This window comes from Ranitomeya imitator, chromosome 1, assembly GCF_032444005.1.
Source record: "Ranitomeya imitator isolate aRanImi1 chromosome 1, aRanImi1.pri, whole genome shotgun sequence".
Classification (NCBI taxonomy): domain Eukaryota; kingdom Metazoa; phylum Chordata; class Amphibia; order Anura; family Dendrobatidae; genus Ranitomeya; species Ranitomeya imitator.
Window position 1 is genome coordinate 553,121,562 of NC_091282.1, and position 26,392 is coordinate 553,147,953.

Consider the following 26,392-nt stretch of genomic DNA (forward strand, 5'->3'; position numbering starts at 1 on the left):
GGAAGATACATGAAAAAAAACAAGACTGTAGTACAATTTCAATCTCCCTACAATGATCTCAGGACAAGTATGGCAACAATAAAAGGACTGCTGCACACAAAAGTGTGCAGAAAGGAGCAACAGGATTTTTGCTTTTAACCCCTTCCCGACCTTTGACGCCACGTAGGCGTCATGAAAGTCGGTGCCATTCCGACCCATGACGCCTATGCGGCGTCATGGAAAGATCGCGTCCCTGCAGATCGGGTGAAAGGGTTAACTCCCATTTCACCCGATCTGCAGGGACAGGGGGAGTGGTAGTTTAGCCCAGGGGGGGTGGCTTCACCCCCTCGTGGCTACGATCGCTCTGATTGGCTGTTGAAAGTGAAACTGCCAATCAGAGCGATTTGTAATATTTCACCCATTATAACGGGTGAAATATTACAATCCAGCCATGGCCGATGCTGAAATATCATCGGCCATGGCTGGAAATACTAGTGTGCCCCCACCCCACCCCTCCGATCGCCCCCCCACCCCCCCGATCTGGCCGGTACACTGCTCCGGCTCCCCTCCGTCCAGTGCTCCGCTCCCCCCCGTGCTCGTGTCCGCTCCCCCCGTGCTCCAATCACCCCCCCGTGCTCCAATCACCCCCCCTGCACTCCGATCCACCCCCCCCGTGCTCCGTTCCACCCTCTCGTGCTCCATTCCAGCCCCCCGTGCTCCGTTCCACGCCCCCCGCGCTCCGTTCCACCCCTCCCGCGCTCCGATTCCCCCCCCGTGCTCCGATCCCCCCCCCCGTGGTCCCCCCCCACCCTATCATACTTACCGATCCAGCCGTGGTCCCGTCCGTCTTCTCCCGGGCGCCGCCATCTTCCAAAATGGCGGGCGCATGCGCAGTGCGCCCGCCGAATCTGCCGGCCGGCAGATTCGTTCCAAAGTGCATTTTGATCACTGAGATCATTGATCAGTGATCAAAATAAAAAAAATAATAAATGACCCCCCCCCCCTTTGTCACCCCCATAGGTAGGGACAATAAAAAAATAAAGAATTTTTTTTTTTTCCACTAATGTTAGAATAGGGTTAGGGTTAGGGGTAGGGTTAGGGTTAAGGTTAGGGCTAGGGCTAGGGGTAGGGGTAGGGGTAGGGTTAGGGTTAGGGGTAGGGTTAGGGGTAGGGTTAGGGTTAGGGCTAGGGTTAGGGCTAGGGTTAGGGTTAGGGTTAGGAATGTGCACACGTATTCTGGTCCTCTGCGGATTTTTCCGCTGCGGATTTGATAAATCCGCAGTGCTAAACCGCTGCGGATTTATGGCGGATTTACCGCGTTTTTTTCTGCGCATTTCACTGCGGTTTTACAATTGCGATTTTCTATTGGAGCAGTTGTAAAACCGCTGCGGAATCCGCACAAAGAAGTGACATGCTGCGGAATGTAAACCGCTGCGTTTCCGTGCAGTTTTTCCGCAGCATGTGTGCAGCGATTTTTGTTTCCCATAGGTTTACATTGAACTGTACACTCATGGGAAACTGCTGCGGATCCGCAGCGTGTGCACATACCTTTAGAATTAGGCTATGTGCACACGGTGCGGATTTGGCTGCGGATTGGCCGCTGCGGATTCGCAGCAGTGTTCCATCAGGTGTACAGTACCATGTAAACATATGAAAAACCAAATCCGCTGTGCCCATGGTGCGGAAAATACCGCGCGGGAACGCTGCGTTGTATTTTCCGCAGCATGTCAATTCTTTGTGCGGATTCCGCAGCGTTTTACACCTGTTCCTCAATAGGAATCCACAGGTGAAATCCGCACAAAAAACACTGGAAATCCGCGGAAAATCCGCAGGTAAAACACAGTGCCTTTTACCCGCAGATTTTTCAAAAATGGTGCGGAAATATCTCACACGAATCCGCAACGTGGGCACATAGCCTTAGGGTTAGGGTTGGAATTAGGGTTGTGGTTAGGGTTAGGGGTGTGTTGGGGTTAGTGTTGTGGTTAGGGGTGTGTTGGGGTTAGGGTTGTGATTAGGATTATGGCTACAGTTGGGATTAGGGTTAGGGGTGTGTTGGGGTTAGTGTTGGAGGTAGAATTGAGGGGTTACCACTGTTTAGGCACATCAGGGGTCTCCAAACGCAACATGGCGCCACCATTGATTCCAGCCAATCTCGTATTCAAAAAGTCAAATGGTGCTCCCTCACTTCCGAGCCCTGACGTGTGCCCAAACAGTGGTTTACCCCCACATATGGGGTACCAGCATACTCAGGACAAACTGCGCAACAATTACTGGGGTCCAATTTCTCCTGTTACCCTTGTGAATCTAAAAAAATGCTTGCTAAAACATAATTTTTGAGGAAAGAAAAATGATTTTTTATTTTCACGGCTCTGCGTTGTAAACGTCTGTGAAGCACTTGGGGGTTCAAAGTGCTCACCACATATCTAGATAAGTTCCTTGGGGGGTCTAGTTTCTAAAATGGGGTCACTTGTGGGGGGTCTCTACTGTTTAGGCACACCAGGGGCTCTGCAAACGCAACGTGACACCCGCAGACCATTCCATCAAAGTCTGCATTTCAAAAGTCACTACTTCCCTTCTGAGCCCCGACGTGTGCCCAAACAGTGGTTTACCCCCACATATGGGGTATCAGCGTACTCAGGAGAAACTGGACAACAACTTTTGGGGTCCAATTTCTCCTGTAACCCTTGGGAAAATAAAAAATTCTGGGCTAAATAATTATTTTTGAGGAAAGAAAACGTATTTATTATTTTCACGGCTCTGCATTATAAACTTCTATGAAGCACTTGGGGGTTCAAAGTGCTCACCACACATCTAGATAAGTTCCTTTCAGGGTCTAGTTTCCAAAATGGGGTCACTTGTGGGGGGTTTCTACTGTTTAGGCACATCAGGGGCTCTGCAAACGCAACGTGACGCCCGCAGAGCATTCCATCAAAGTCTGCATTTCAAAACGTCACTACTTCAATTCCAAGCCCCGGCATGTGCCCAAACAGTAGTTTACCCCCACATATGGGGTATCACCGTACTCAGGAGAAACTGGACAACAACTTTTGGGGTCAAATTTCTCCTGTTACCCTTGGGAAAATTAAAAAATTCTGGGCTAAATAATTATTTTTGAGGAAAGAAAACGTATTTATTATTTTCACGGCTCTGCATTATAAACTTCTATGAAGCACTTGGGGGTTCAAAGTGCTCACCACACATCTAGATAAGTTCCTTTGGGGGTCTAGTTTCCAAAATGGGGTCACTTGTGGGGGGTTTCTACTGTTAAGCCACATCAGGGGCTCTGCAAACGCAACGTGACGCCCACAGAGCATTCCATCAAAGTCTGCATTTCAAAACGTCACTACTTCACTTCCGAGCCCCGGCATGTGCCCAAACAGTGATTTACCCCCACATATGGGGTATCAGCGTACTCAGGAGAAACTGGACAACAACTTTTGGGGTCAAATTTCTCCTGTTACCCTTGGGAAAATAAAAAATTGCAGGCTAAAAGATCATTTTTGAGAAAATAATTTTTTTTTTTATTTTCATGGCTCTGCGTTATAAACTTCTGTGAAGCACTTGGGGGTTCAAAGTCCTCACCACACATCTAGATTAGTTCCTTTGGGGGTCTAGTTTCCAAAATGGTGTCATTTCTGGGGGATCTCCAATGTTTAAGCACACAGGGGCTCTCCAAACGTGACATGGTGTCCGCTAATGATTGGAGCTAATTTTCCATTTAAAAAGCCAAATGGCGTGCCATCCCTTCCGAGCCCTGCCGTGCGCCCAAACAGTGGTTTACCCCCACATATGGGGTATCAGCGTACTCAGGACAAACTGGACAACAATATTTGGGGTCCAATTTCTCCCATTATCCTTGGCAAAATAGGAAATTCCAGGCTAAAAAATCATTTTTGAGGAAAGAAAAATTATTTTTTATTTTCATGGCTCTGCGTTATAAACTTCTGTGAAGCACCTGGGGGTTTAAAGTGCTCAATATGCATCTAGATAAGTTCCTTGGGGGGTCTAGTTTCCAAAATGGGGTCACTTGTGGGGGAGCTCCAATGTTTAGGCACACAGGGGGCTCTCCAAACGCGACATGGTGTCCGCTAACAATTGGAGCTAATTTTCCATTCAAAAAGTCAAATGGCGCGCCTTCCCTTCCGAGCCCTGCCGTGTGCCCAAACAGTGGTTTACCCCCACATATGAAGTATCGGCGTACTCGGGAGAAATTGCCCAACAAATTTTATGATCCATTTTATCCTACTGCCCATGTGAAAATGAAAAAATTGAGGCGAAAATAATTTTTTTGTGAAAAAAAAGTACTTTTTCATTTTTACAGATCAATTTGTGAAGCACCTGAGGGTTTAAAGTGCTCACTAGGCATCTAAATAAGTTCCTTGGGGGGTCTAGTTTCCAAAATGGGGTCACTTGTGGGGGAGCGCCAATGTTTAGGCACACAGGAGCTATCCAAACGCGACATGGTGTCCGCTAACGATGGAAATAATTTTTCATTCAAAAAGTCAAATGGCGCTCCTTCCCTTCCGAGCCTTACCATGTGCCCAAACAGTGGTTTACCCCCACATGTGAGGTATTGGTGTACTCAGGAGAAATTGCCCAACACATTTTAGGATCCATTTTATCCTGTTGCCCATGTGAAAATGAAAAAATTGAGGCTAAAAGAATTTTTTTGTGAAAAAAAAGTACTTTTTCATTTTTACGGATCAATTTGTGAAGCACCTGGGGGTTCAAAGTGCTCACTATGCATCTAGATAAGTTCCTTGGGGCGTCTAGTTTCCAAAATGGGGTCACTTGTGGGGGAGCTCCAATTTTTAGGCACACGGGGGCTCTCCAAACGTGACATGGTGTCCGCTAAAGAGTGGAGCCAATTTTTGATTCAAAAAGTCAAATGGCGCTCCTTCCCTTCCAAGCCCTGCCGTGCGCCCAAACAGTGGTTTACCCCCACATATGAGGTATCAGCGTACTCAGGACAAATTGGACAACAACTTTCGTGGTTCAGTTTCTCCTTTTACCATTGGGAAAATAAAAAAATTGTTGCTAAAAGATAATTTTTGTGACTAAAAAGTTAAATGTTCATTTTTTCCTTCCATGTTGCTTCTGCTGCTGTGAAGCACCTGAAGGGTTAATAAACTTCTTGAATGTGGTTTTGAGTACCTTGAGGGGTGCAGTTTTTAGAATGGTGTCACTTTTGGGTATTTTCAGCCATATAGACCCCTCAAACTGACTTCAAATGTGAGGTGGTCCCTAAAAAAAATGGTTTTGTAAATTTCGTTGTAAAAATGACAAATCGCTGGTCAAATTTTAACCCTTATAACTTCCTAACAAAAAAAAATTTTGTTTCCAAAATTGTGCTGATGTAAAGTAAACATGTGGGAAATGTTATTTATTAACTATTTTGTGTCACATATCTCTCTGGTTTAACAGAATAAAAATTCAAAATGTGAAAATTGCGAAATTTTCAAAATTTTCGCCAAATTTCCGTGTTTATCACAAATAAATGCAGAATTTATTGACCTAAATTTACCACTAACATGAAGCCCACTATGTCACGAAAAAACAATCTCAGAACCGCTAGGATCCGTTGAAGCGTTCCTGAGTTATTACCTCATAAAGGGACACTGGTCAGAATTGCAAAAAACGGCAAGGTCTTTAAGGTCAAAATAGGCTGGGTCTTGAAGGGGTTAAAAAAAGTAGTTGGTTTGCACAGCAGCGTGCAAAGAGCAATGCAGCTATCAGGTAGCCTTATAAGGCAGCCCAATAAGCTACAGAGCTGATGCACAAAAATATAGCCTCCACTGTCCCTGCAAAACAATGGTGGTGTTGGACAGTGGAAATCGCTACAGCACAAGCAGTTTGGGGGTTAATCTTCCCTCCCTAACTATATCCCTTCTTCTGATGAAGCTGCAGCAACCTCTCCCTATGCTAAGATCAGCAGAAGTAAGATGGCAGTCGGCATGCACGCCCCTTTATAGCCCCTGTGATGCCGCAGAAAGCAAGCCAATCACTGTCATGCCTTTCTCTAAGATGGTGGGGACCGAGACATATGTCATCACGCTGCCCACACTCTGTGTCCTCCTTCATTGGCTGAAAAATGGCGCTGAAAGCGTCATGTGAAACGCGACTTTTGCGCGCAGAGACTTTGCCGAAAGTCGGCGATTTTGTCCGATCCGTTTCGCTCAACCCTACTGGGGGGCACTATAACCTTATTTCTCAGTGCCATTAAAAAGCGGCGCTGAGGAATAAGTACCCTTAGGCTTCTTTCAGACTTCCGTGGGTACGCGGGCGTCGCTAAGGATCGGTGCGACGTACCAACGGACATTGAAGTTTTTTAGCACAACGTGGGCAGCGGACACAGTGTTTCAACACGTCCGCTGCCCATTCTTAAGTCCGGGGAGGAAGGGACAGAGTTCCGGCCGCACCTGCGCAGTTTAAAATGCAGGAGCCGACGTACGAAAAAACGTTCCCTTGAACGTTTTTTCGATACGATGGCCCGCCAAATACCGACGTATGTCTATACTTCGCGATGCGTCGCTAATACAAGTCTATGTGCAAAAAACGCATCCTGCGGGCAACTCTGCAGGATGCATTTTTTACACAGAACGACGCATTGCGACGTCTTGTAAAAGGCGGTCGTTAACAGGTTAAAGCTTAGTACTGGCTTTTTACTGTGCAGCTCTGTAAAGGTGGATTTCTGATCGAGAAAGGGCTGTATATACGGGAAATACATTATGCAGGTGAACGGTCACCTCTCCTTGGCGGTAATGTTGTGCAGTAGCTTGTATGCACACACACGTGGCAACATATTGGCACAGGCTTTTTCTTCCCAGAAATGTTTTTCTTCCCTACCATTCATACCTGCACGATCTGTAAGTCGGACCTTTACTGGTGGGAAAATTCCTGCGGTTTCTAAGAGACTATGAGGACACCTGCTGAGCTTATCCATCATTGACTTATGACCAAGCTGTTTCACTGCTAGAGCAAAAATCCCAGTGACAAGATGTGGAAAACTGATAGAGACTTATCGTAAGCGACTTGCAGATTTAATTGCCATAAAAGTACGACCTTTAGGGGGTAAATAGTTATGCACACTGAAGCTTTCAGGTATTTTGTCCTATTTGTTGTTTGCATGACAATAAAAAGAAAACCAAAAGTTCACAGTTGTAGACATGCTCTCTACATGAACTGATGCAAACTCTCAAAAAAAACTATGAAATTTCAGGTTGTGAGCTAGCAAAATATGAAAAATGCCATGGGGGTGAACACGTTCTCATGTCACTGTACATTGTTAGATATTTTTCTGTAGAGGGTGGTTGGTCATTTTCCAATCCTCCTACATGCTAGGAATGTCTTCTTCATGTTCTGTCGTGTTATTTATAAGTGACATTTTATTCAGTAGTAGTCTGCATGTATATTCAGCAGGGTAAGTGTAATATGTGCATTATTCTGTTCAAGTTGCAGCCTTTCATTCTCTAAATGTCATTGCTAGGTCTCCCAGCAGTTTCTGGCAGCACTTCTTTGGCTGTCTTGTAACCCAGCATGTAGCAACACTCTTTTAAAATGCGAGTGGCATTCTGCCCTATTGTCAGAATGTTATTTCCCAATGACAATTTGCCCGGTGGAAGACACTGTCTCTAGCTGAGACATTCTAATCCTGGATTTCCATCTAAAATAGCAGTGGAAGAAAACGATTTATCATTCAGAAAAGCATATATCTGAAGGATATAGAAATTCATATGCTCATTTGTAAAATTAATACATATACATTAATTATACAGCGCTCTAGTTTTTCCAGTAGTCCAGTAGACAGTGAAAGGAGCAGAGGTCGAGCGTGAGCACCTCCTATCCAATCAAAATGGGCCTCTGCAGAGTCCAGTTCAGAGGTTGCAGAGCCCTATTCTCAGGATTGCTGGAGTTCCTAGATGTTTGACCTCCAGCGATCAGTAAGGGTATGTGCACACGTAGCGGAAACGCTGCGGATCCGCAGCAAAATCCGCAACATGTGCTCATACCCTAAGTCTTCCCCTTTCCTATGGGCTGGGGATAACTTATTATTTTGATAATAAAGATGACATAAAAAAGCATACTATTAGATCAGGGGGGCTTCCCAGCACTGTATAAATGCAACTAAGAGGGACAAACGCCACAATTCACTCCACAAACATTATATTGTCTGTCTGCATCCTATAGAAAATGAATACATGAGGTATTAATTGATATTTTGCCCAAAATACGCAAGCTCACAATGCACGTCAAGGGTCTTTATTGTCTTGTTAGTCCCAATACTAAAATAAACAGTAGATCATTTAAAAGGGCATAAATCCAACAAACATCACAGAAAAAAAGCAGCCATACTTACCAATACCTGGTCACAATACTAATGCACTGTGTGTTTGTTTGGGAATAATGGTAAGGATTTGAGCAACTCAGTGGAAAAAGGATTAAAATTGTATATAATGTCAACTGATTTTTCACCATCTTTTTTCAGTGAGATTGCCAGTTATGATTCTTTAAAAAGTGATTCTACATATTTTTTATTTTGGGCACAGGTTTTCAGCAATAAAAAATAAGATACGCACTAATACTACCCTTCCTTCTCTATAGGTCCAGCACTGGCTCTCAGCTGCTGCTTTGGTCTTAGTGGATCGGCTGCAGTGGTGACGCCATGATTACAGCATATGTTACCACTCCAGCCAATTGTCGAACTGAGCTTCTTGTGCTGTCTGCATGATCATTTCCCATTTGCCTGGTGATTGGCTGCAGCAATCACGTGTGCTATAGTCATATTGTCACTGCTGCAGTCTATCAGCAAAGTCTAGAGCAGCAGCAAAGAGCCAGCACTGGACTAGCACTTAAAAAATTATCCCGAGCAACCAACCCTTTAAAATCTGTTTGACAGTCTGGTAGCTGTAGGTGTTAACTTTTGTGGGGAAATGGGTAAGAAGAGGAGTTACATATGTTAAAGACACTATTCTGAATTATTCTACTGAAAATAATCTTATGGATTAACATGAGTATAGATTTACAGTGGGTATGAAAAGTATTCAGACCCCTTTAAATTTTTCACTCTTTGTTTCAATGTAGCCATTTGGTAAATTCAAAAAAGTTCATTTTTTTCTCTTTAATGTACACTCTGCACCCCATCTTGACTGAAAAAAAAAACAGAAATGTAGAAATTTTTGCAAATTTATGAAAAGAAAGACACTGAAATATCACATGGTCATAAGTATTCAGACCCTTTGCTCTGACACTCCTATTTAATTCACATGCTGTCCATTTCCTTGTGATCCTCCTTGAGATGGTTCTACTCCTTCATTGGAGTCCAACCATGTTTAATTAAACTGATAGGACTTGATTTAGAAAGGAACACACCTGTCTATATAAGACCTCACAGCTCACAAGCATGTTAAGCCAAATGAGAATCGTGAGGTCAAATGAGCTGGCCAAGGAGCTCAGAGACAGAATTGTGACAAGGCACAGATCTGGCCAAGGTTACAACACAATTTCAGTAGTACTCAAGGTTTCTGAGAGCACAGTGGCCTCCATAATCCCTAAATGGAAGAAGATTGGGGCCACCAGAAGTGTTTCTAGACCTGGCCGTCCAGCCAAACTGAGCAATCGTGGGAGAAGAGCCTTGGTGAGAGAGGTAAAGAAGAACCCCAAGATCACTGTGGCTGAGCTCCACAGATGCAGTAGGCAGATGGGAGAAAGTTCCACAAACTCAACTATCACTGCAGGCCTCCACCAGTTGGGCATTTATGGCAGAGTGGCCTCTCCTCAGTGCAAGACATATGAAAGTCCACATAGAGTTTGCTAAAAAAAACACATGAAGGACTCTCGGACTGTGAGAAATAAGATTCTCTGCTCTGATAAGACGAAGATGGACCTTTTTGGTGATAGTTCTAAGTGGTTTGTGTGGAGAAAACCAGGCATTGCTCATCACCTACCCAATACAATCCCAACAGTGAAACATGGTGGAGGCAGCATCATACTATAGGGCTGTTTTTCAGCTGCAGGGACAGGACGACTGGTTGTCATTAAAGGAAACATGAATGCGGCCAAGTACAGAGATATCCTGGATGAAAACCAGAGTGCTCTGGACCTCAGTCTTGGTTGAAGGTTCACCTTCCAACAGGACAATGACCCTAAGCACACAGCTAAAATAACAAAGGGGTGGCTTCAGAACAACTCTGACCATTCTTGACTGGCCCAGCCAGAGCCCTGACCTAAACCCAATTGAACATCTCTGGAGAGACCTGAAAATGGCTGTCCACCAACGTTCACCATCCAACCTGACGGAACTGGAGAGGATCTGCAATGAAGAATGGCAGAGGATCCCCAAATCCAGGTGTGAAAAACTTGTTGCATCATTCCCAAGAAGACTCATGGCTGTACTAGCTCAAAAGGGTGCTTCTACTCAATACTGAGCAAGGGTCTGAATACTTATGACCATGTGATATTTCAGTTTTCCTTTTTTAGTAAATTTGCAAAAATTACTACATTTCTGTTTTTTTCAGTCAAGATGGGGTGCAGAGTCCGTACCCATTGTATAAGGGATCGGCTAGCTTCTGTGAGTTATAGACTAGACCTTGGTAAGACTTGATGTTGTATATCAAGGCTTTTCAGAGTTATTTCATATGTTGCTACATACAAAATTAGTAGAAAACAGTGGAAAAGTATGTTTAACCCCTTAAGCCCCGAGGGTGGTTTGCACGTTAATGACCGGGCCAATTTTTACAATTCTGACCACTGTCCCTTTATGAGGTTATAACTCTGGAACGCTTCAACGGATCTTGGCGATTCTGACATTGTTTTCTCGTGACATATTGTACTTCATTTTAGTAGTAACATTTATTCGATATAACTTGCGTTTATTTGTGAAAAAAACGGAAATTTGGCGAAAATTTTGAAAATTTCGCAATTTTCCAACTTTAAATATTTATGCCCTTAAATCACAGAGATATGTCACGCAAAATACTTAATAAGTAACATTTCCCACATGTCTCCTTTACATCAGCACAATTTTGGAACCAAAATTTTTTTTTGTTAGGAAGTTATAAGGGTTCAAAGTTGACCAGCAATTTCTCATTTTTACAACACCATTTTTTTTTAGGGACCACATCTCATTTGATGTCATTTTGAGGGGTCTATATGATAGAAAATACCCAAGTGTGACACCATTCTAAAAACTGCACCCCTCAAGGTGCTCAAAACCACATTCAAGAAGTTTATTAACCCTTCAGGGGTTTCACAGGAATTTTTGGAATGTTTAAATAAAAATGAATATTTAACTTTTTTTCACACAAAATTTATTTCAGCTCCAATTTGTTTTATTTTACCAAGGGTAACAGGATAAAATGGATGCCAAACATTGTTGTACAATCTGTACTGAGTACGCTGATACCCCATATGTGGGGGTAAACCACTGTTTGGGCGCATGGCAGAGCTCGGAAGGGAAGGAGCGCCATTTGACTTTTAAATGCAAAATTGACAGGAATTGAGATGGGACACCATGTTGCGTTTGGAGAGCCACTGATGTGCCTAAACATTGAAACCCCCCACAAGTGACACCATTTTGGAAAGTAGACACCCTAAGGAACTTATCTAGATGTGTGGTGACCACTTTGACCCACCAATTGCTTCACAGAAGTTTATAATGCAGAGCCGTAAAAATAAAAAATCATATTTTTTCACAAAAATGATCTTTTCGCCCCCAATTTTTTATTTTCCCAAGAGTAAGAGAAGAACTTGAACCTCAAAAATTGTTGGCCAATTTGTCCTGAGTACGCTGATACCCCGTATATGGGTGTAAACCATTGTTTGGGCGTATGGCAGAGCTCGGAAGGGAAGGAGCGCCATTTTACTTTTCAATGCAAAATTGACTGGAATTGAGATGGGATGCCATGTTGCGTTTGGAGAGCCCCTGATGTGCCTAAACATTGAAATCCCCACAAGTGACACCATTTTGGAAAGTAGACCCCTTAAGGAACTTATCTAGAGGTGTGGTGAGCACTTTGACCCAACAAGTGCTTCACAGAAGTTTATAATGCAGAGCCGTAAAAATAAAAAATCATATTTTTTCACAAAAATAATCTTTTCGCCACCAATTTTTTATTTTCCCAAGGGTAAGAGAAGAAATTAGACCACAAAAGTTGTTGTGCAATTTGTCCTGAGTGCGACGATACCCCATATGTGGGGGTAAACCACTGTTTGGGCGCATGGCAGAGCTCGGAAGGAAAGGAGCGCCATTTGACTTTTCAATGCAAAATTGACTGGAATTGAGATGGGACGCCATGTTGCGTTTGGAGAGCCCCTGATGTGCCTAAACATTGGAACCCCTCACAAGTGACACCATTTTGAAAAGTAGACCCCTTAAGGAACTTATCTAGATGTGTGGTGAGCACTTTGACCCAACAAGTGCTTCACAGAAGTTTATTATGCAGAGCCGTAAAAATAAAAAATCTTATTTTTTCACAAAAATGATCTTTTCGCCCCCAATTTTTTATTTTCCCAAGGGTAAGAGAAGAAATTAGACCACAAAAGTTGTTGTGCAATTTGTCCTGAGTGCGACGATACCCCATATGTGGGGGTAAACCACTTTTTGGGTGCATAGCAGAGCTCGGAAGGGAAGGAGCGCCATTTGACTTTTCAATGCAAAATTGACTGGAATTAAGATGGGACGCCATGTTGGTTTGGAGAGCCCCTGATGTGCCTAAACATTAAAAAACCCCACAAGTGACACCATTTTGGAAACTAGACCCTCTAAGGAACTTATCTAGATGTGTTTTGAGAGCTTTGAACCCCCAAGTGTTTCACTACAGTTTATAACGCAGAGCCGTTAAAATAAATTTATTTTTTTTTCGCAAAAATTTTTTAGCCCCCAGTTTTGTATTTTCACAAGGGTAACATAATAAATTGGACCCCAAAAGTTGTTGTCCAATTTGTCCTGAGTACGCTGATACCCCATATGTGGGGGGGAACCACTGTTTGGGCGCATGGCAGAGCTCGGAAGGGAAGGAGCGCCATTTGGAATGCAGACTTAGATGGATTGGTCTGCAGGAGTCACGTTGCATTTGCAGAGCCCCTGATGTACCCAAACAGTACAAACCCCCCACAAGTGACCCCATATTAGAAACTAGACCTCCCATGGAACTTATCTAGATGTGTTGTGAGAACTTTGAACCCCTAAGTGTTTCACTACATGTTATAACGCAGACCCGTGAAAATAAAAATTCTTTTTTTTTTCACAAAAATGATTTTTTAGCCCCCAGCTTTGTATTTTTACAAGGGTAACAGAATAAATTGGACCCCAAAAGTTGTTGTTCAATTTGTCATGAGTACGCTGATACCCCATATGTGGGGGGGAACCACTGTTTGGGCTCATGGCAGAGCTCGGAAGGGAAGGAGCGCCATTTGGAATGCAGACTTAGATGGATTGGTCTGCAGGCGTCACGTTGCATTTGCAGAGCCCCTGATGTACCCAAACAGTAGAAACCACCCACAAGTGACCCCATATTGGAAACTAGACCTCCCATGGAACTTATCTAGATGTGTTGTGAAAACTTTGAACCCCCAAGTGTTTCACTACAGTTTACAACGCAGAGCCGTGAAAATAAAAATCCTTTTTTTTCCCACAAAAATGATTTTTAGCCCCCCAAATTTTTATTTTCCCAAGGATAACAAGAGAACTTGGACCCAAAAAGTTGTTGTCCAATTTGTCTCGAGTACGCTGATACCCCATATGTTGGGGTAAACCCCTGTTTGGGCGCACGGGAGAGCTCGGAAGTGAAGGAGCACTGTTTTACTTTTTCAATGCAGAATTGGCTGGAATTGAGATCGGACGCCATGTCGCGTTTGGAGAGCCCCTGATGTGTCTAAACAGTGGAAACCCCCCAATTATAAATGAAACCCTAATCCAAACGCACCACTAACCCTAATCCCAACTGTAACCCTAACCACACACCTAACCCAGACACACCCCTAATTCTAATCCCAACCCTAATCCCAACCGTAAATGTAATCCAAACCCTAACCCTAGCCCCAACCCTAGCCCTAACCCTAACCCTAACCGGAAAATGGAAATAAATACATTTTTTTTAATTTTATTATTTTTCCCTAAGGCTAGGTTCACATTGCGTTAGGGAAATCCGTTTAGCACTAGCGGATTGCGCTAACACAATGTCTTTTTAGGTGTCGTGTTTAGTGGTCGCGTTAACGTCCCCGCTCTGGAAGATCGGGGATCGGACCTCGGGCGCGCCGCGGACGCTGCAAGCAGCGTCTGAGGCGCGCCACAAAAGAATGGCACCTTGCTAGCGCGAGCCGAAAATGGCACGCTCTAGCGATGCGCTACACCTGAAAATCACATTGCTGTCAATGGTTGTGCTAACGGACCCGTTGCACGGCGTTAATTGTGACATTTTCGCCGTGCAACGCTGTCCGTTAGCGTTAACCCATTAACGCAATGTGAACCTAGCCTAACTAAGGGGGTGATGAAGGGGGGTTTGATTTACTTTTATAGCGAGTTTTTTAGCGGATTTTTATGATTGGCAGCCGTCACACACTAAAAGACGCTTTTTATAGCAAAAAAGTTTTTGCGTCTCCACATTTTGAGACCTATAATTTTTCCATATTTTGGTCCACAGAGTCATGTGAGGTCTTGTTTTTTGCGGGACGAGTTGACGTTTTTATCGGTTACATTTTCGGACACGTGACAGTTTTTGATCGCTTTTTATTCCGATTTTTTTGTGAGGCAGAATGACCAAAAACCAGCTATTCATGAATTTCTTTTGGGGGAGGCGTTTATACCGTTCCGCGTTTGGTAAAATTGATGAAGCAGTTTTATTCTTCGGGTCAGTACAATTACAGCGACACCTCATTTATATCATTTTTTTTATGTTTTGGCGCTTTTATACGATAAAAGCTATTTTATAGAAAAAATAATTATTTTGGCATCGCTTTATTCAGAGGACTATAACTTTTTTATTTTTTTGGTTATGATGCTATATGGCGGCTCGTTTTTTGCGGGACAAGATGACGTTTTCAGAGGTAACATGGTTATTTATATCCGTCTTTTTGATCGCGTGTTATTCCACTCTTTGTTCAGCGTTATGATAATAAAGCGTTGTTTTTTGGCTCGTTTTTTTTTTTTTTTTCTTACGGTGTTCACTGAAGGGGTTAACTAGTGGGCCAGTTTTATAGGTCGGGTCGTTACGGACGCGGCGATACTAAATATGTGTACTTTTATTGTTTTTTTGTTTTTTTTTTATGTAAAGAAATGTATTTATGGGAATAATATTTTTTTTGTTTCTGCTTTATTTAGGAATTTTTTTTTTATTTTTTTTTTTACAAGTGTGGAAATTTTTTTTTTTACTTTTTCACTTTGTCCCAGGGGGGGACATCACAGATCACCGATCTGACAGTGTGCACAGCACTCTATCAGATCGGTGATCTGACATACAGCCGGGCAGGATTAGAGCTGCAGCTGCAGCCTGATCCTGACCCGGAAGTGCTCCCTGCAGGACCCGGATGCAGCCCGGCGGCCATTTTGGATCCGGGGACTGCAGGGAGAAGACGCTCGGTACACGGTGAGCACATCACCGTGTACCGATCGTCTCAGGGAAGCCCGCAGGGAGCCCCCTCCCTGCGCGATGCTTCCCTGCACCGCCGGCACACCGCGATCATCTTTGATCGCGGTGTGCCGGGGGTTAATGTGCCGGGAGCGGTCCGTGACCGCTCCTGGCACATAGTGCCGGATGTCAGCTGCGATAGGCAGCTGACACCCGGCCGCGATCGGCCGCGCTCCCCCCGTGAGCGCGGCCGATCGCATATGACGTACTATCCCGTCCATGGGAATTAAGTCCCAGGTCACCTGGACGGGATAGTACGTCATATGGGATTAAGGGGTTAATTAAGGTAACACTTTTTTCAAGAATAAAAATTCAGGAAGTTTTTATTAACCCCTTAGTGCCGAAGCCAGATTTCAACTTTCTAACAGGACCCAAATTCTGTCACTTTATTTGGTAATAACTTTTTAGAACCCTTTTTCCAATCCCAGTGATTCTGATATTTTTTGTTGTTGACACATTGTACTTCTTGATAGTGGAAAATTTAGGTCTATAAAATTTGTGAAAATTCAGAAAAATTAGCAATATTCAAACTTCGTCTTTTTATGCCCTTGTAAGGGCACAGTCAGCCATTAGTATAAATCGGACTGGGATTGGACTGGAATGCTCAGACTTGCGTGGCTCTCCCGACCCGAGTGTGACAGCTGCATAGAAATACAGTACATGAAGCTGTCACTCTCAGGATGGAAGAGCTGCCGGATAGCCTCATTTATACCGCCGTCTGACTACACAAAATAGTTAATAAATAACATTTCCTATAAGTCTAATCTACCTTTGCATCACTTTTGAAATTTCTTTTGATTTTTTTTAAAGTATTGTTCAGATGTCCGTTTTTCACATGTGAGTGTTATCCATAAATTTCATTTTTTTTAAGAAAATGTACAAACCTATTTTTACCACACGTTTTCCGTTTTGAAGTGACTTTAAGGTCACGTGCGCACATTGAGTATTTGGTCAGTATTTCACATCGGTATTACTAAGCTAAAACCAGGAGTGGGTGATAAATACAGAAGTGGTGATGTGTTTCTATTATACTTTTCTCAGATTTTTCCACTCGCGATTTTGGCTTATAAATACTGATGTAAAATACTGACCAAATAATGTGTGAAGGGTCCTACAGTGTGGAAAATAAGTGTTTGACGCACTTCCAATTTTGCAAGTTTTCCTACTTACCAAGAATGGAGGAGTCTGTAATTTTTATCGTAGGTACACTTCAACTGTGAGAGACAGAATCTAAAAATAAAAACCTGACAATCACATTGTATGATTCTTACATAATTAATTTGCATTTTATTGCATGAAATAAGTATTTGATCACCTATCAACAGCAAGAATTCTGGCTGGAAACGTCTGACCTCTGTAAATGCAAACAAAGGCAAATTACAGACCTCTGCATTCTTTGTAGGTGGGAAAACTTGCAAAATTTTCAGTGTATCAAATACTCATTTTCTTCACTGTATGTCAGAAAGCACCCAAAAGTGAAACAATTTAAAAAATTGCACCCTTTGAAGCACTCAAAACTGCATTCAGGAAGCTTGTTAACCTTTCAGGTGCTTCACAGGAATTAATGCACACTGAAATGAAAAAAATGATAAATTACATTATTTCAACTAAATTGTTGGTTTCACATCAAATTTTGCTTTTTCGCAAGCTGTAATGGGAGAAAAGGTACATGAAAATTTGTTAAGCAAATTCGACTCAACATGCAAACACGGTCCTCATGTGTTTTCAGAATGTACTCCATGGACACACAGCAGGGTACAGAAGGGAATGAGCGCAAATGGACTTTTGCGGTGCAATTCTGTCAGGAATTTATTGTTGATGCCATATCACATTTATAAAACTCCCAAGGTGTGGAAACATCAGTTTTTTGCACAAAAATGTTGTTATTGCCCCAATGTACAAATTGCCTCTTCAGAGAAAAAGAGGACTTGAACTCTATAGCGCCACCTGTCGGAAGTAGCGATCCTACAAGTCACAATCAACCCTTAAATGAGTCTTGCAATATAGGATAAAAGCCAAATAAGTATCTCAATTCGCAGACACGGTGTTTCGGGCTGTTGGCCCTCGTCAGTGTGAAGTATGAGAACTGATTTGGCTAGGTGAGAGGCTCTGGACTGAGGTCTAAGGGGTAAGGTTTCTCCTTGTGGATAGTGACATAACAGCTCTGGCTTGTCAAGGTAAGGAGGCTTATTTGCTGTACAATTCTCCTTTGGGAAATATAATATGCAAATTGCTTCTTCAGAGAAAAAGAGGACTTGAACTCTATAGTGCCACCTGTTGGAAGTAGCAATCCTACAAGTTATAGCCCCAAGTGTTTCATTTTTACATGGCTAATAGGAGAAAATGGACTGAACAATTTGTGAATCAATTTTTCTTCACTACGCCAATACCCATATGGTCAGAATCTACTATTTGGGTACAAATCAGTGCTCGGAAGAAGCACAATATTACTTCTGTTATGTATTTCTGGCTAGAATTGATTAAGGAAGAATTTACAGGTCCTGCAAGGAGCGGAAACAGAAGAAATTCCCCTCAAGTGCACACCTCATAGAATTTATTCTGGGTCTAGTGACCCTTTTGGACCCACATGTTTCTCAAAAGTTTATAACATAGGGACGAGAGAAATGAAAAACGTACATTTTTCTCCACTAAATAGATGCTTTATCGTCGAATATGTTTTTTCAGAAGGAGAAATAGGAAATAATAGGAGCCACAAATTGTAAAGAAATTTCTCATGAACACGCCAATACCCAATATGTAGTCAAAAGCTACTGTTTGGACAAATGCAGAGCACAGAAGGGAAAGAATGCTATTTGGCTTTTGGATTGCAAAAGTTTAGGATAGTTTGGAAACTACTGTTTGAGCACAAGGTGACTTTTTTCTAACTGTGTGGTGTGTTTGATTAACCTTTTAACAACCATAGGATTAGAAATGGATAGATGTCTTATTGACACCTCTCCATTACTAAGCCGGCTTAATGTCACTTTACAATAGGAAGGTGACATTAACCCCTCATTACCCCACTTGCCACCACTACAGGACATGTGGGAAGAACCGGGCTGGGGGGCCCATATCCATGGACCCTTACCAGCCTCAGAATAGCAGCCCGCACCTGTGAGTTTTGCCGGGTAGTTTGTAAAATATAGGGGGGACCCCACGTTGTTTTTTTCTTTCATCCCCTCTCCCCTGCTTGTGCTGCTTGCTGGCCGAGCACACGGTTGCGGGTGTCTGCGGGGCTGTGTGTGTTTGTGTGCGTGCGTGTCTGTGTGCGGGTCTGTGTGAAGGCAGACATCGTCCGATGGGACCACTAGTCCCATCCGGCTATGCCTGCTAGAGTGACAGCTAGCCGACAATGGGACAGTAGTAATCCCATCATCTGGCTACTGTATAAAGAAAAACATATACGCACATATACAGTATATACTCACCACACAGCTAATCCCCGACGCCCTCGATCTCCTGTAAAAAATAAAATAATAAACCAACAGTATACTCCCTGTTCCGATGTAATCCATGTAATGACGAGTGTCCCACAACGATCTCCAATGGAGAGCTGTCACATTGGCAGATGTGGCCGCTCTCCAGGGGCTCTGGTGAGACAATGACATCAGAGGTCACTCCACCGTCAGAGGTCGCTGTCACCGGCAATGCTGCATGGGAAAATTCTCACGTAGAATTGCCGTAAAATGAGAGCCTGAACTCGGGTAAACTCTTCAGTGATAACACTGCAGGAGCCATTGTCTCCTGTCAGTGTGTCACTGAAGGCCCTGTAGAGTGGTCACATCTCCTGATGTGACAGCTCTATAGGGGAGATCTTTGTGAGACAGTCATTATTAAATGGACTGTGTTGGAACAGGGAGTATTTGTGTTGGTTTATTTGTTTATTTTTTTTCAGGAGATTGAGGGCGTTGCATGGATTAGCAGAACAATAAATAAGGGAAAAATGTGTGGTGTTTTATTTCACTAAAATACTTTATTCTGGCTGTGTGTTTATTTAACATATAACAACTATAGGATTAGTAATGGAGGGGTGTCTTATTGAATCCTCTCCATTACTAAGCTGGCTTGATGTCACCTTACAATACAAAGGTGACATTAACCACCTATTACCCCATATGCCACTGCTACAGGGCATCTTAGAGATGTGCCATTTCTGGGATGGCGGTGACTGGTGTTTGTAGCCAGGGGGGGGGGGGCAATATTCATGCCCCTTCCTAGGCTCTGAATATCAGCCCGCAGCTCTCTGCATAGCGTTTTTTGGCTATTAATTATAGGGGGACCCCACATCATTTTTTGGGGGGTCCCTCTATTTTAATAGCCAGTAAAGGCTAAATATACAGCTGCGGGCTGTGATTCAAAGCCTGGGAAGATTCATGGTTTTAACCCCTTCCCAGGCTATAAACATCTGCCCCCAGTCGCTGGCTTTCCCTCTCTGGCGCAGAAAATTGTGCGGCAGCCCACACCTTTTTTTTTATATTAAACAGATATTGCATTTAAGGCCAGGGTCACACTTGTGAGAAATTCGCACGAGTCTCGCACCTTAATACCCGGCACTCGGGACTGGAGTGTACAGCTACATGTATTTTTGTGTAGCTGAAAATTCCAGTCTGAGTGCCGGCGGCAGTGCCGGGTATTGAGGGGCGAGACTTGTGCGAGTTTCTCGCAAGTGTGACCCCGGTCTAACCCAGATTTTGTGTGTGTGTGTTTCTTTATTTAACTGTTTATGTACCATTTTATTATGTTTATTACTAAACATTGGGCTTGGTATTATCTATCTATCTATCTGTAGATCTATCTATCTATATCTGTGCGTGTAAACATTATTCTTCAATGGAGTACGTAAATGAAGAGGTTGGACAAGAAATGACATCTACAAACATTGTCAGGTTGATGCTGCTATACTGATTAAAATTATACCTTGGTTGATTAAATCCGTCTTGTGGTTGTTGTTTTTATCTTTTTTTCAGTTTTCATTTAATGCAATTCTCGTGCTCCGGGGTGGCCTGTGGGGGGTCTTTATGTGGTGCTTTGCTTACATATGCATGCTTATGGGCTTAAGACAGTGACCTTCCTCCTATTTTACATAACACATATAATATTGTTGATGTTATTGTTGATATGCATTATTGTTGATAATGCATATAATATTGTCAGCTATTGTGAGGCTTAGAACATTTTTTACATCCAGCAAAATGTCAGCGGCGGTGCCTGCGCAGTAGCATCTGTCTCAAGCGCCACCACCATTGTGCTGCTGCCAATTTATTTTTTTTCTTCATCAAAATGTTGCCGTTGGCGGCGCTTGCGCTGCAGCATACTGCACAAACGCGGCCAGCATTTTGCTGCAGCCAAATTTTTTTTTCCTCCAGTAAAATGGCGCTGGCAGCAGCACTTGCATAGTAACATCTACTGCATGCCGATAGATTCTACTGTGCAAGTGCCACCGCCATTATGCCATATTTTTTTTCATCAACAAAAAGGTTGGTCTAGATGCTTCTTTACCTGTGCCGCCACCATTTTGCTGGAGGAAAAAAACATTTGGCTGCAGCAAAATGGCAGCGACGCCTGCACAGTAGCATCTATCAGTAAGTAATAGATGCTATTGCACAGTTGCCACCAGCCGTGCAATTTTGCTAGATGTAATTTTTTTTCTAAGCCTTACAATAACCACAATATTAAATGCATTATCAACAATATTATCAATAGTAATATCAACAATATTCTATGCAGTATGTAAAAAAGGGGGCAGGTCACTAAAGGAACACTAACCTGTGATAAGCCATACAGATGAATATGTAAGCAGAGCACCACATAAAGACTCCCCTCCCCCACAGGCCACATCGGAACAGGAGAATGTCATAAACTGAAAACTGAAAATAAAGATTAAACAACAGCCACAAGATGGATTTCATCAGCCAAGGTATCACTGTAATCAGCATAATGGCGGCAACCTGACACTGCTTGTTGGTTACTGAGAAAAAAACTGCTGACAGGTCCGTTTTAATCAAAGAGGCATGCTTTATGTTTAAAGTTTCACCATCTTCACAGAGGAATCGTTACTGTAGCACAGTGAGACTATATAAGGGTAAGTTCACACAGGGCGTTTTTGTTGCTTTTTTTTCCTGCAGCAAAACCTGATCTTCTTGGCAGGAAAGAAGCTGTGTCAACAACGCAGGTTTAGGTGCGTTTTAGTGCTTTTTTTATTGCGTATTTGGTGCGTTTTTTTCTCTTTGTCCATGCTAATGTCCTTGGATTTTCAGCAGCAAAAATGCAGCAAATAATGATACCTGCGTTTTCGCTGCATTTTTGCTGCGTTTTTTTCAACACCCATTCAAGTCAATGGGTGAAAAAACGCAGCAAAAACGCTGAAAGAAGTGACATCCAAAAAACGCAGCAAAGCACAAAATACCAATGTGTGTGCATGAGATTTCTGAAATCTCATAGGCTTTGCTGGTAAAAAAAGCAGCTGAAAATTAGCATAAAAAGGCAGCAAAAACGCCCTGTGTGAGCTTACCCTAACTCTTAGTCACAGAATGTTTTAGTCACAGAATGTTGTCATGGTTGATAGAGCCTTAGATGACATGAAAGATAATACAGAAAGTTACAGGTACTAGATTTCCCTAAAAAATGATGGTGGCCTAAAATTCTGGGCTACAATGTGGGTAAATGTGATTTATATTCAAGCAAACATAATTTGTATGATAAGCTGGCTGATTATATTTTTCAGTGTTTTTATGAATTTCAAAAAGACCTGATCATTGAGGGTCATTGAGTACCCAGTTATTCTACTTGCACAGAACATCTTTTAAACTCAGCCAATCCTATCCGTTTTCAAGCAGAAGACACTCCAGCTTTTTTTTCCTAAAGCTTTTGTGTTGTTATTTTGTGGTCTTTTCATGAGTGTTTTTCCAATGTTTTGGCTGATGGTGTTTTTTTTAAGAGTTTTCCCATGGTTTCTGTGAAGTCTTCTTTACTGTTATTTTACAGTCGTTTTCTTTTCATTCCAAAGAAAAATTAGGAAACCACTAAAAATGTTTTAAGCAAAATGATGGCAAAAGACGTATGGTTGTTTTCTGTGAACTTTTGAGCTTTCCCATTGACTTACGTTGTAAAGTACAGAGTGTCTTGCAGAGCAGAAAACCCCATAAGAAAGGACATGCTACCTCTTTTAAATGCTTTTTAGAAACCTGGAGTGGATAAAAGGCGCTCAGAAAACTTAACACAAGCACAGCAAGTCGTTTAACATAAAAAGGTATATGTTCATTCTTCTGAGAGTTTTCTGATAGATTTTTCTGATGGTTTCTCTTTTCTAGGGAACAACCCATATTCAGCACCCGAGCCCATGTTTTTCAAATTGATCCTGTCACCAAAAAGAACTGGATTCCAGCCAGCAAACATGCTGCTACTGTATCATACTTCTTTGATGCTACAAGAAATGTGTATCGGATCATTAGCGTGGGTGGCACAAAGGTGAGGCATTGGGGCGGGTGATATGTGTTTGACAATGCAGAATAAGCTCAATTTTTCCTGAGTGACTAATTTATTTTATAGGCTATTATCAACAGCACTATTACCCCAAACATGACCTTCACTAAGACTTCTCAGAAATTTGGACAGTGGGCTGACAGTCGAGCTAACACAGTATATGGTTTGGGCTTTGCCTCGGAACAGAACCTGACCCAGGTAAATGAAGAATACAAAAAATGTTCAGATATAATGTATGCAAACCATCAGAAGCAGACTGTATTTACTGAATTACTGTAATTGACTAGTACTCACACTGTGTTTTTGGAATCCATACGCAGTATGGCAGCACACTGGGTATATGTATTGCCTTATAAAGAGGTTGTCCACTGCTTGTTCATTGATGACCTTTCCGTAGGAGAGCTCATCAATGTCTCATCTGTTATGGTCCGACACCCTGCACCCCAACTAACCAGCTGTTTTCGCTGGCCGGAAAGACTTGATTTCTGAGCTGCTCCATCTTCTGATAGTGGCGGTGACAGGGTACTAAACATCTGCCTCCTATTGATTTCAGTAGGAGGCAGATGTGCAGTACCCAGCCACGACCAGTAACAGAGCAGCTCCGCTATCAAGCTGTTACGGCACCCGGCACCAGAACAGCTGATTGGCAAGGGTGCCGGGTGTTGGACCCCGACCAATCAGACATTGAACAATGAAAAAGTAGTGGACAACCTCTTTAAGCATAATATTTTCCCCAGATACAATACTTCAAGCATACAATACCTCTGTGTTTGGTTAAAGAGGTTGTCCACTACTTTAAAATTGCTGACCTATCATTAGCATAGGTCATCAGTGTCTGATCGGTGCGAGTGCGACACCTGGCAAGCTTGCCGATCAGTTGGTCATGGTGTCAGCGGCAGCTGGAACTGCTCAGTTACGGAGCTGCACAGTTCTCTCTTTCGACAGCATAGTGTGTCATGATTCCAATGGCAGGGAATCACAAAAGGACAAGCACCAACGAGCTCTAGGGTGATGGAACCTGAGCTGACCACGACCCTAAACCTGAACACACAAATAACAATAGCCAGGGAACGTGCCTACGTTGATCCTAGACGTCTCGCACCAGCCGAAGATCTAACTTCCCCTATTAGAAGAAACACAGACCTCTCTTGCCTCCAGAGAAATACCCCACAGAAATAGCAGCCCCCCACATATAATGACGGTGAAATGAGAGGAAGGCACATACACAGTATGAAATCAGATTCAGCAAAATGAGGCCCGCTAAAACTAGATAGCAGAGGATACAAAAGTAAACTGCGCGGTCAGCAAAAAACCCTTCAAAAAACCATCCTGTAATTACTTGAACTCATGTTCCAACTCATGGAACATGAGGAGCAATTACAGCCCGCTAGAGCAACCAGCAGCAAAGAAACAATTATATGCAAGCTGGACAAGACAAAAATAAATCAAAACGTGGAACAAGAAAAACAAAAACTTAGCTTGTCCTGAAGATAACTGAAGCCAGAAGCTGAGGTAACAAAACACTCTGATAACCTTGATAGCCGGCGGGGAAATGACAAGAAAGCCCGGTTAAATAGGAAACTCCCAAATCCTAATAGAACAGGTGGACACCAGAGACAGCAGAACACAAATCACCCAGTACCATCAGTAACCACCAGAGGGAGCCCAAAAACAGAACTCACAACAATAGTGGCCTCGGGTACTGCACATCCACCCCCTATTGTATAGAGCTGACGGAGCTGTGCAGTACAGCTATGTAACTGAGCAGTTCTGGCAGCCACTGACACCAGGAACAGCTGATTGGCAGGGGTGACGGGTCTCGCACCCCCTTCGATTAGTCATTGAAGACCTATCCTAGGGATAAGTTATCAATGTTAATGTATTGGAAAACATCGTATGTTCCCCCAATGAGTTTTTGATCACTTTATTACGCAGATTCTTCCAGTTTCAGCAAAGTGTGCTTTTTTTATGCAGCATAAACTGATCTGCGGTGCGTGTTTGAAATACGCAACATGTTAATTTTTCTTGTTTGGATTTTTCCCATAGAATTGCATTAGATGCACAAAACTGAGCAGATTTATTAAAAACATAACCTACCAAAAAGAGACAATAAAAACTCAGGCAAAAAAAAAATGCATTAAAAACTCAAGCAACCTAATAGGTGCAAAACCTCATGAAATACTCATTGTGGGAACGTAGCCTTAAGGGCTCATGCAGTCGTGGACCACAATGCATGGATTGGCTGCAGCTCTCATAAACATATATGAAGCCATCATGCTCCAGTCCGGAGACTAGCAACCAGTCTGTGATCAGACGGAGATCCATGGATGTCTGCATGAGCCCCAAGAGTGGGAATGGTAAAGGTTACAGTTATTTTGCAAAATTGAATAAACATAGAGGCTGAGTTTAGGCACATTGAACGCTGTGGTAATTATATTACAGGTCCGCACAATATGCAAACAGTTTTCCATGATATATACAGTAGATGAGGTTTAGTTTCCGTCTTCCAGTTAATGAGCAAATCTGGGTTTTAATCAAAACTGAAAATATTTGCTCTAATTGCTGGTTTTAAGAAATCCCAAACTAGGGTCTCCAACATGTAGCAGCAAATTTACTTTGAAAACAAACGGATTGACATATTATTGCTACAAAGTATTGTAACAACTTATATGAAATCTGTAAAATTGTAAAAAAGTAACACTTGTTTTTTTTTTATAAATGACGCTCCTGACTTCAGTTCGCAGAGAAGTTCCAGGAAGTGAGAGAAGCTGCCCGACTGGCAAGAGAGAAATCTCAGGATAAAACGGACCTGACAAATCCAGCTCTTAATATCACTGCACAGCAGGTAAGGCACCGTGAACAGGAAAGTAATAAATGAAATGAAATGAGTGAGTGAGCATGGAAAATCCATGGACTCCAGAGCATTGGACAGACAGCATGTTGGTTTCACTGGACATTATTAAGATAAGGCCTCAGCGGCTAGGTGACTGAAGGATGGGAGGTCATTGCTTTCAGAATCCATGAGGTTTAGATAGGGTGACCATATATCACTTTATCACATTAAAAGCATCCCTGCGGCTGGAGTCCAACAGCCTATATCATGGGGTAATTAAAGACAATTTGCCTGATAACAATTCATTATACATGTAATTGTCCATTATTACCTGACAAATGCAGATTGGACTTGATGTACCTCAGGCCTCATTCCGATAACTGTTTGTTATTTGTCAGGCATAATTGTGCTAGACCAGTTTTTCATCGATCAACAATCAATGTTAGGGTGTCAGGTCATCAACATCTGGGTTTCA

At 42.7% G+C, this 26,392-nt stretch overlaps 1 protein-coding gene across 2 annotated transcripts in view; it reads left to right on the forward strand.

The window, feature by feature from the left end:
• The window catches only part of HOMER3 (homer scaffold protein 3), a 221,667-nt gene that overhangs the window by 142,632 nt on the left and 52,643 nt on the right, over positions 1–26,392 (forward strand). For both annotated transcript variants that reach the window (XM_069767718.1, XM_069767717.1), the window contains 3 exons: positions 22,913–23,069; positions 23,151–23,282; positions 25,822–25,929. In XM_069767718.1, the coding sequence (XP_069623819.1) occupies positions 22,913–23,069; positions 23,151–23,282; positions 25,822–25,929 (397 nt within the window). The remainder of the gene's footprint in view (positions 1–22,912; positions 23,070–23,150; positions 23,283–25,821; positions 25,930–26,392) is intronic.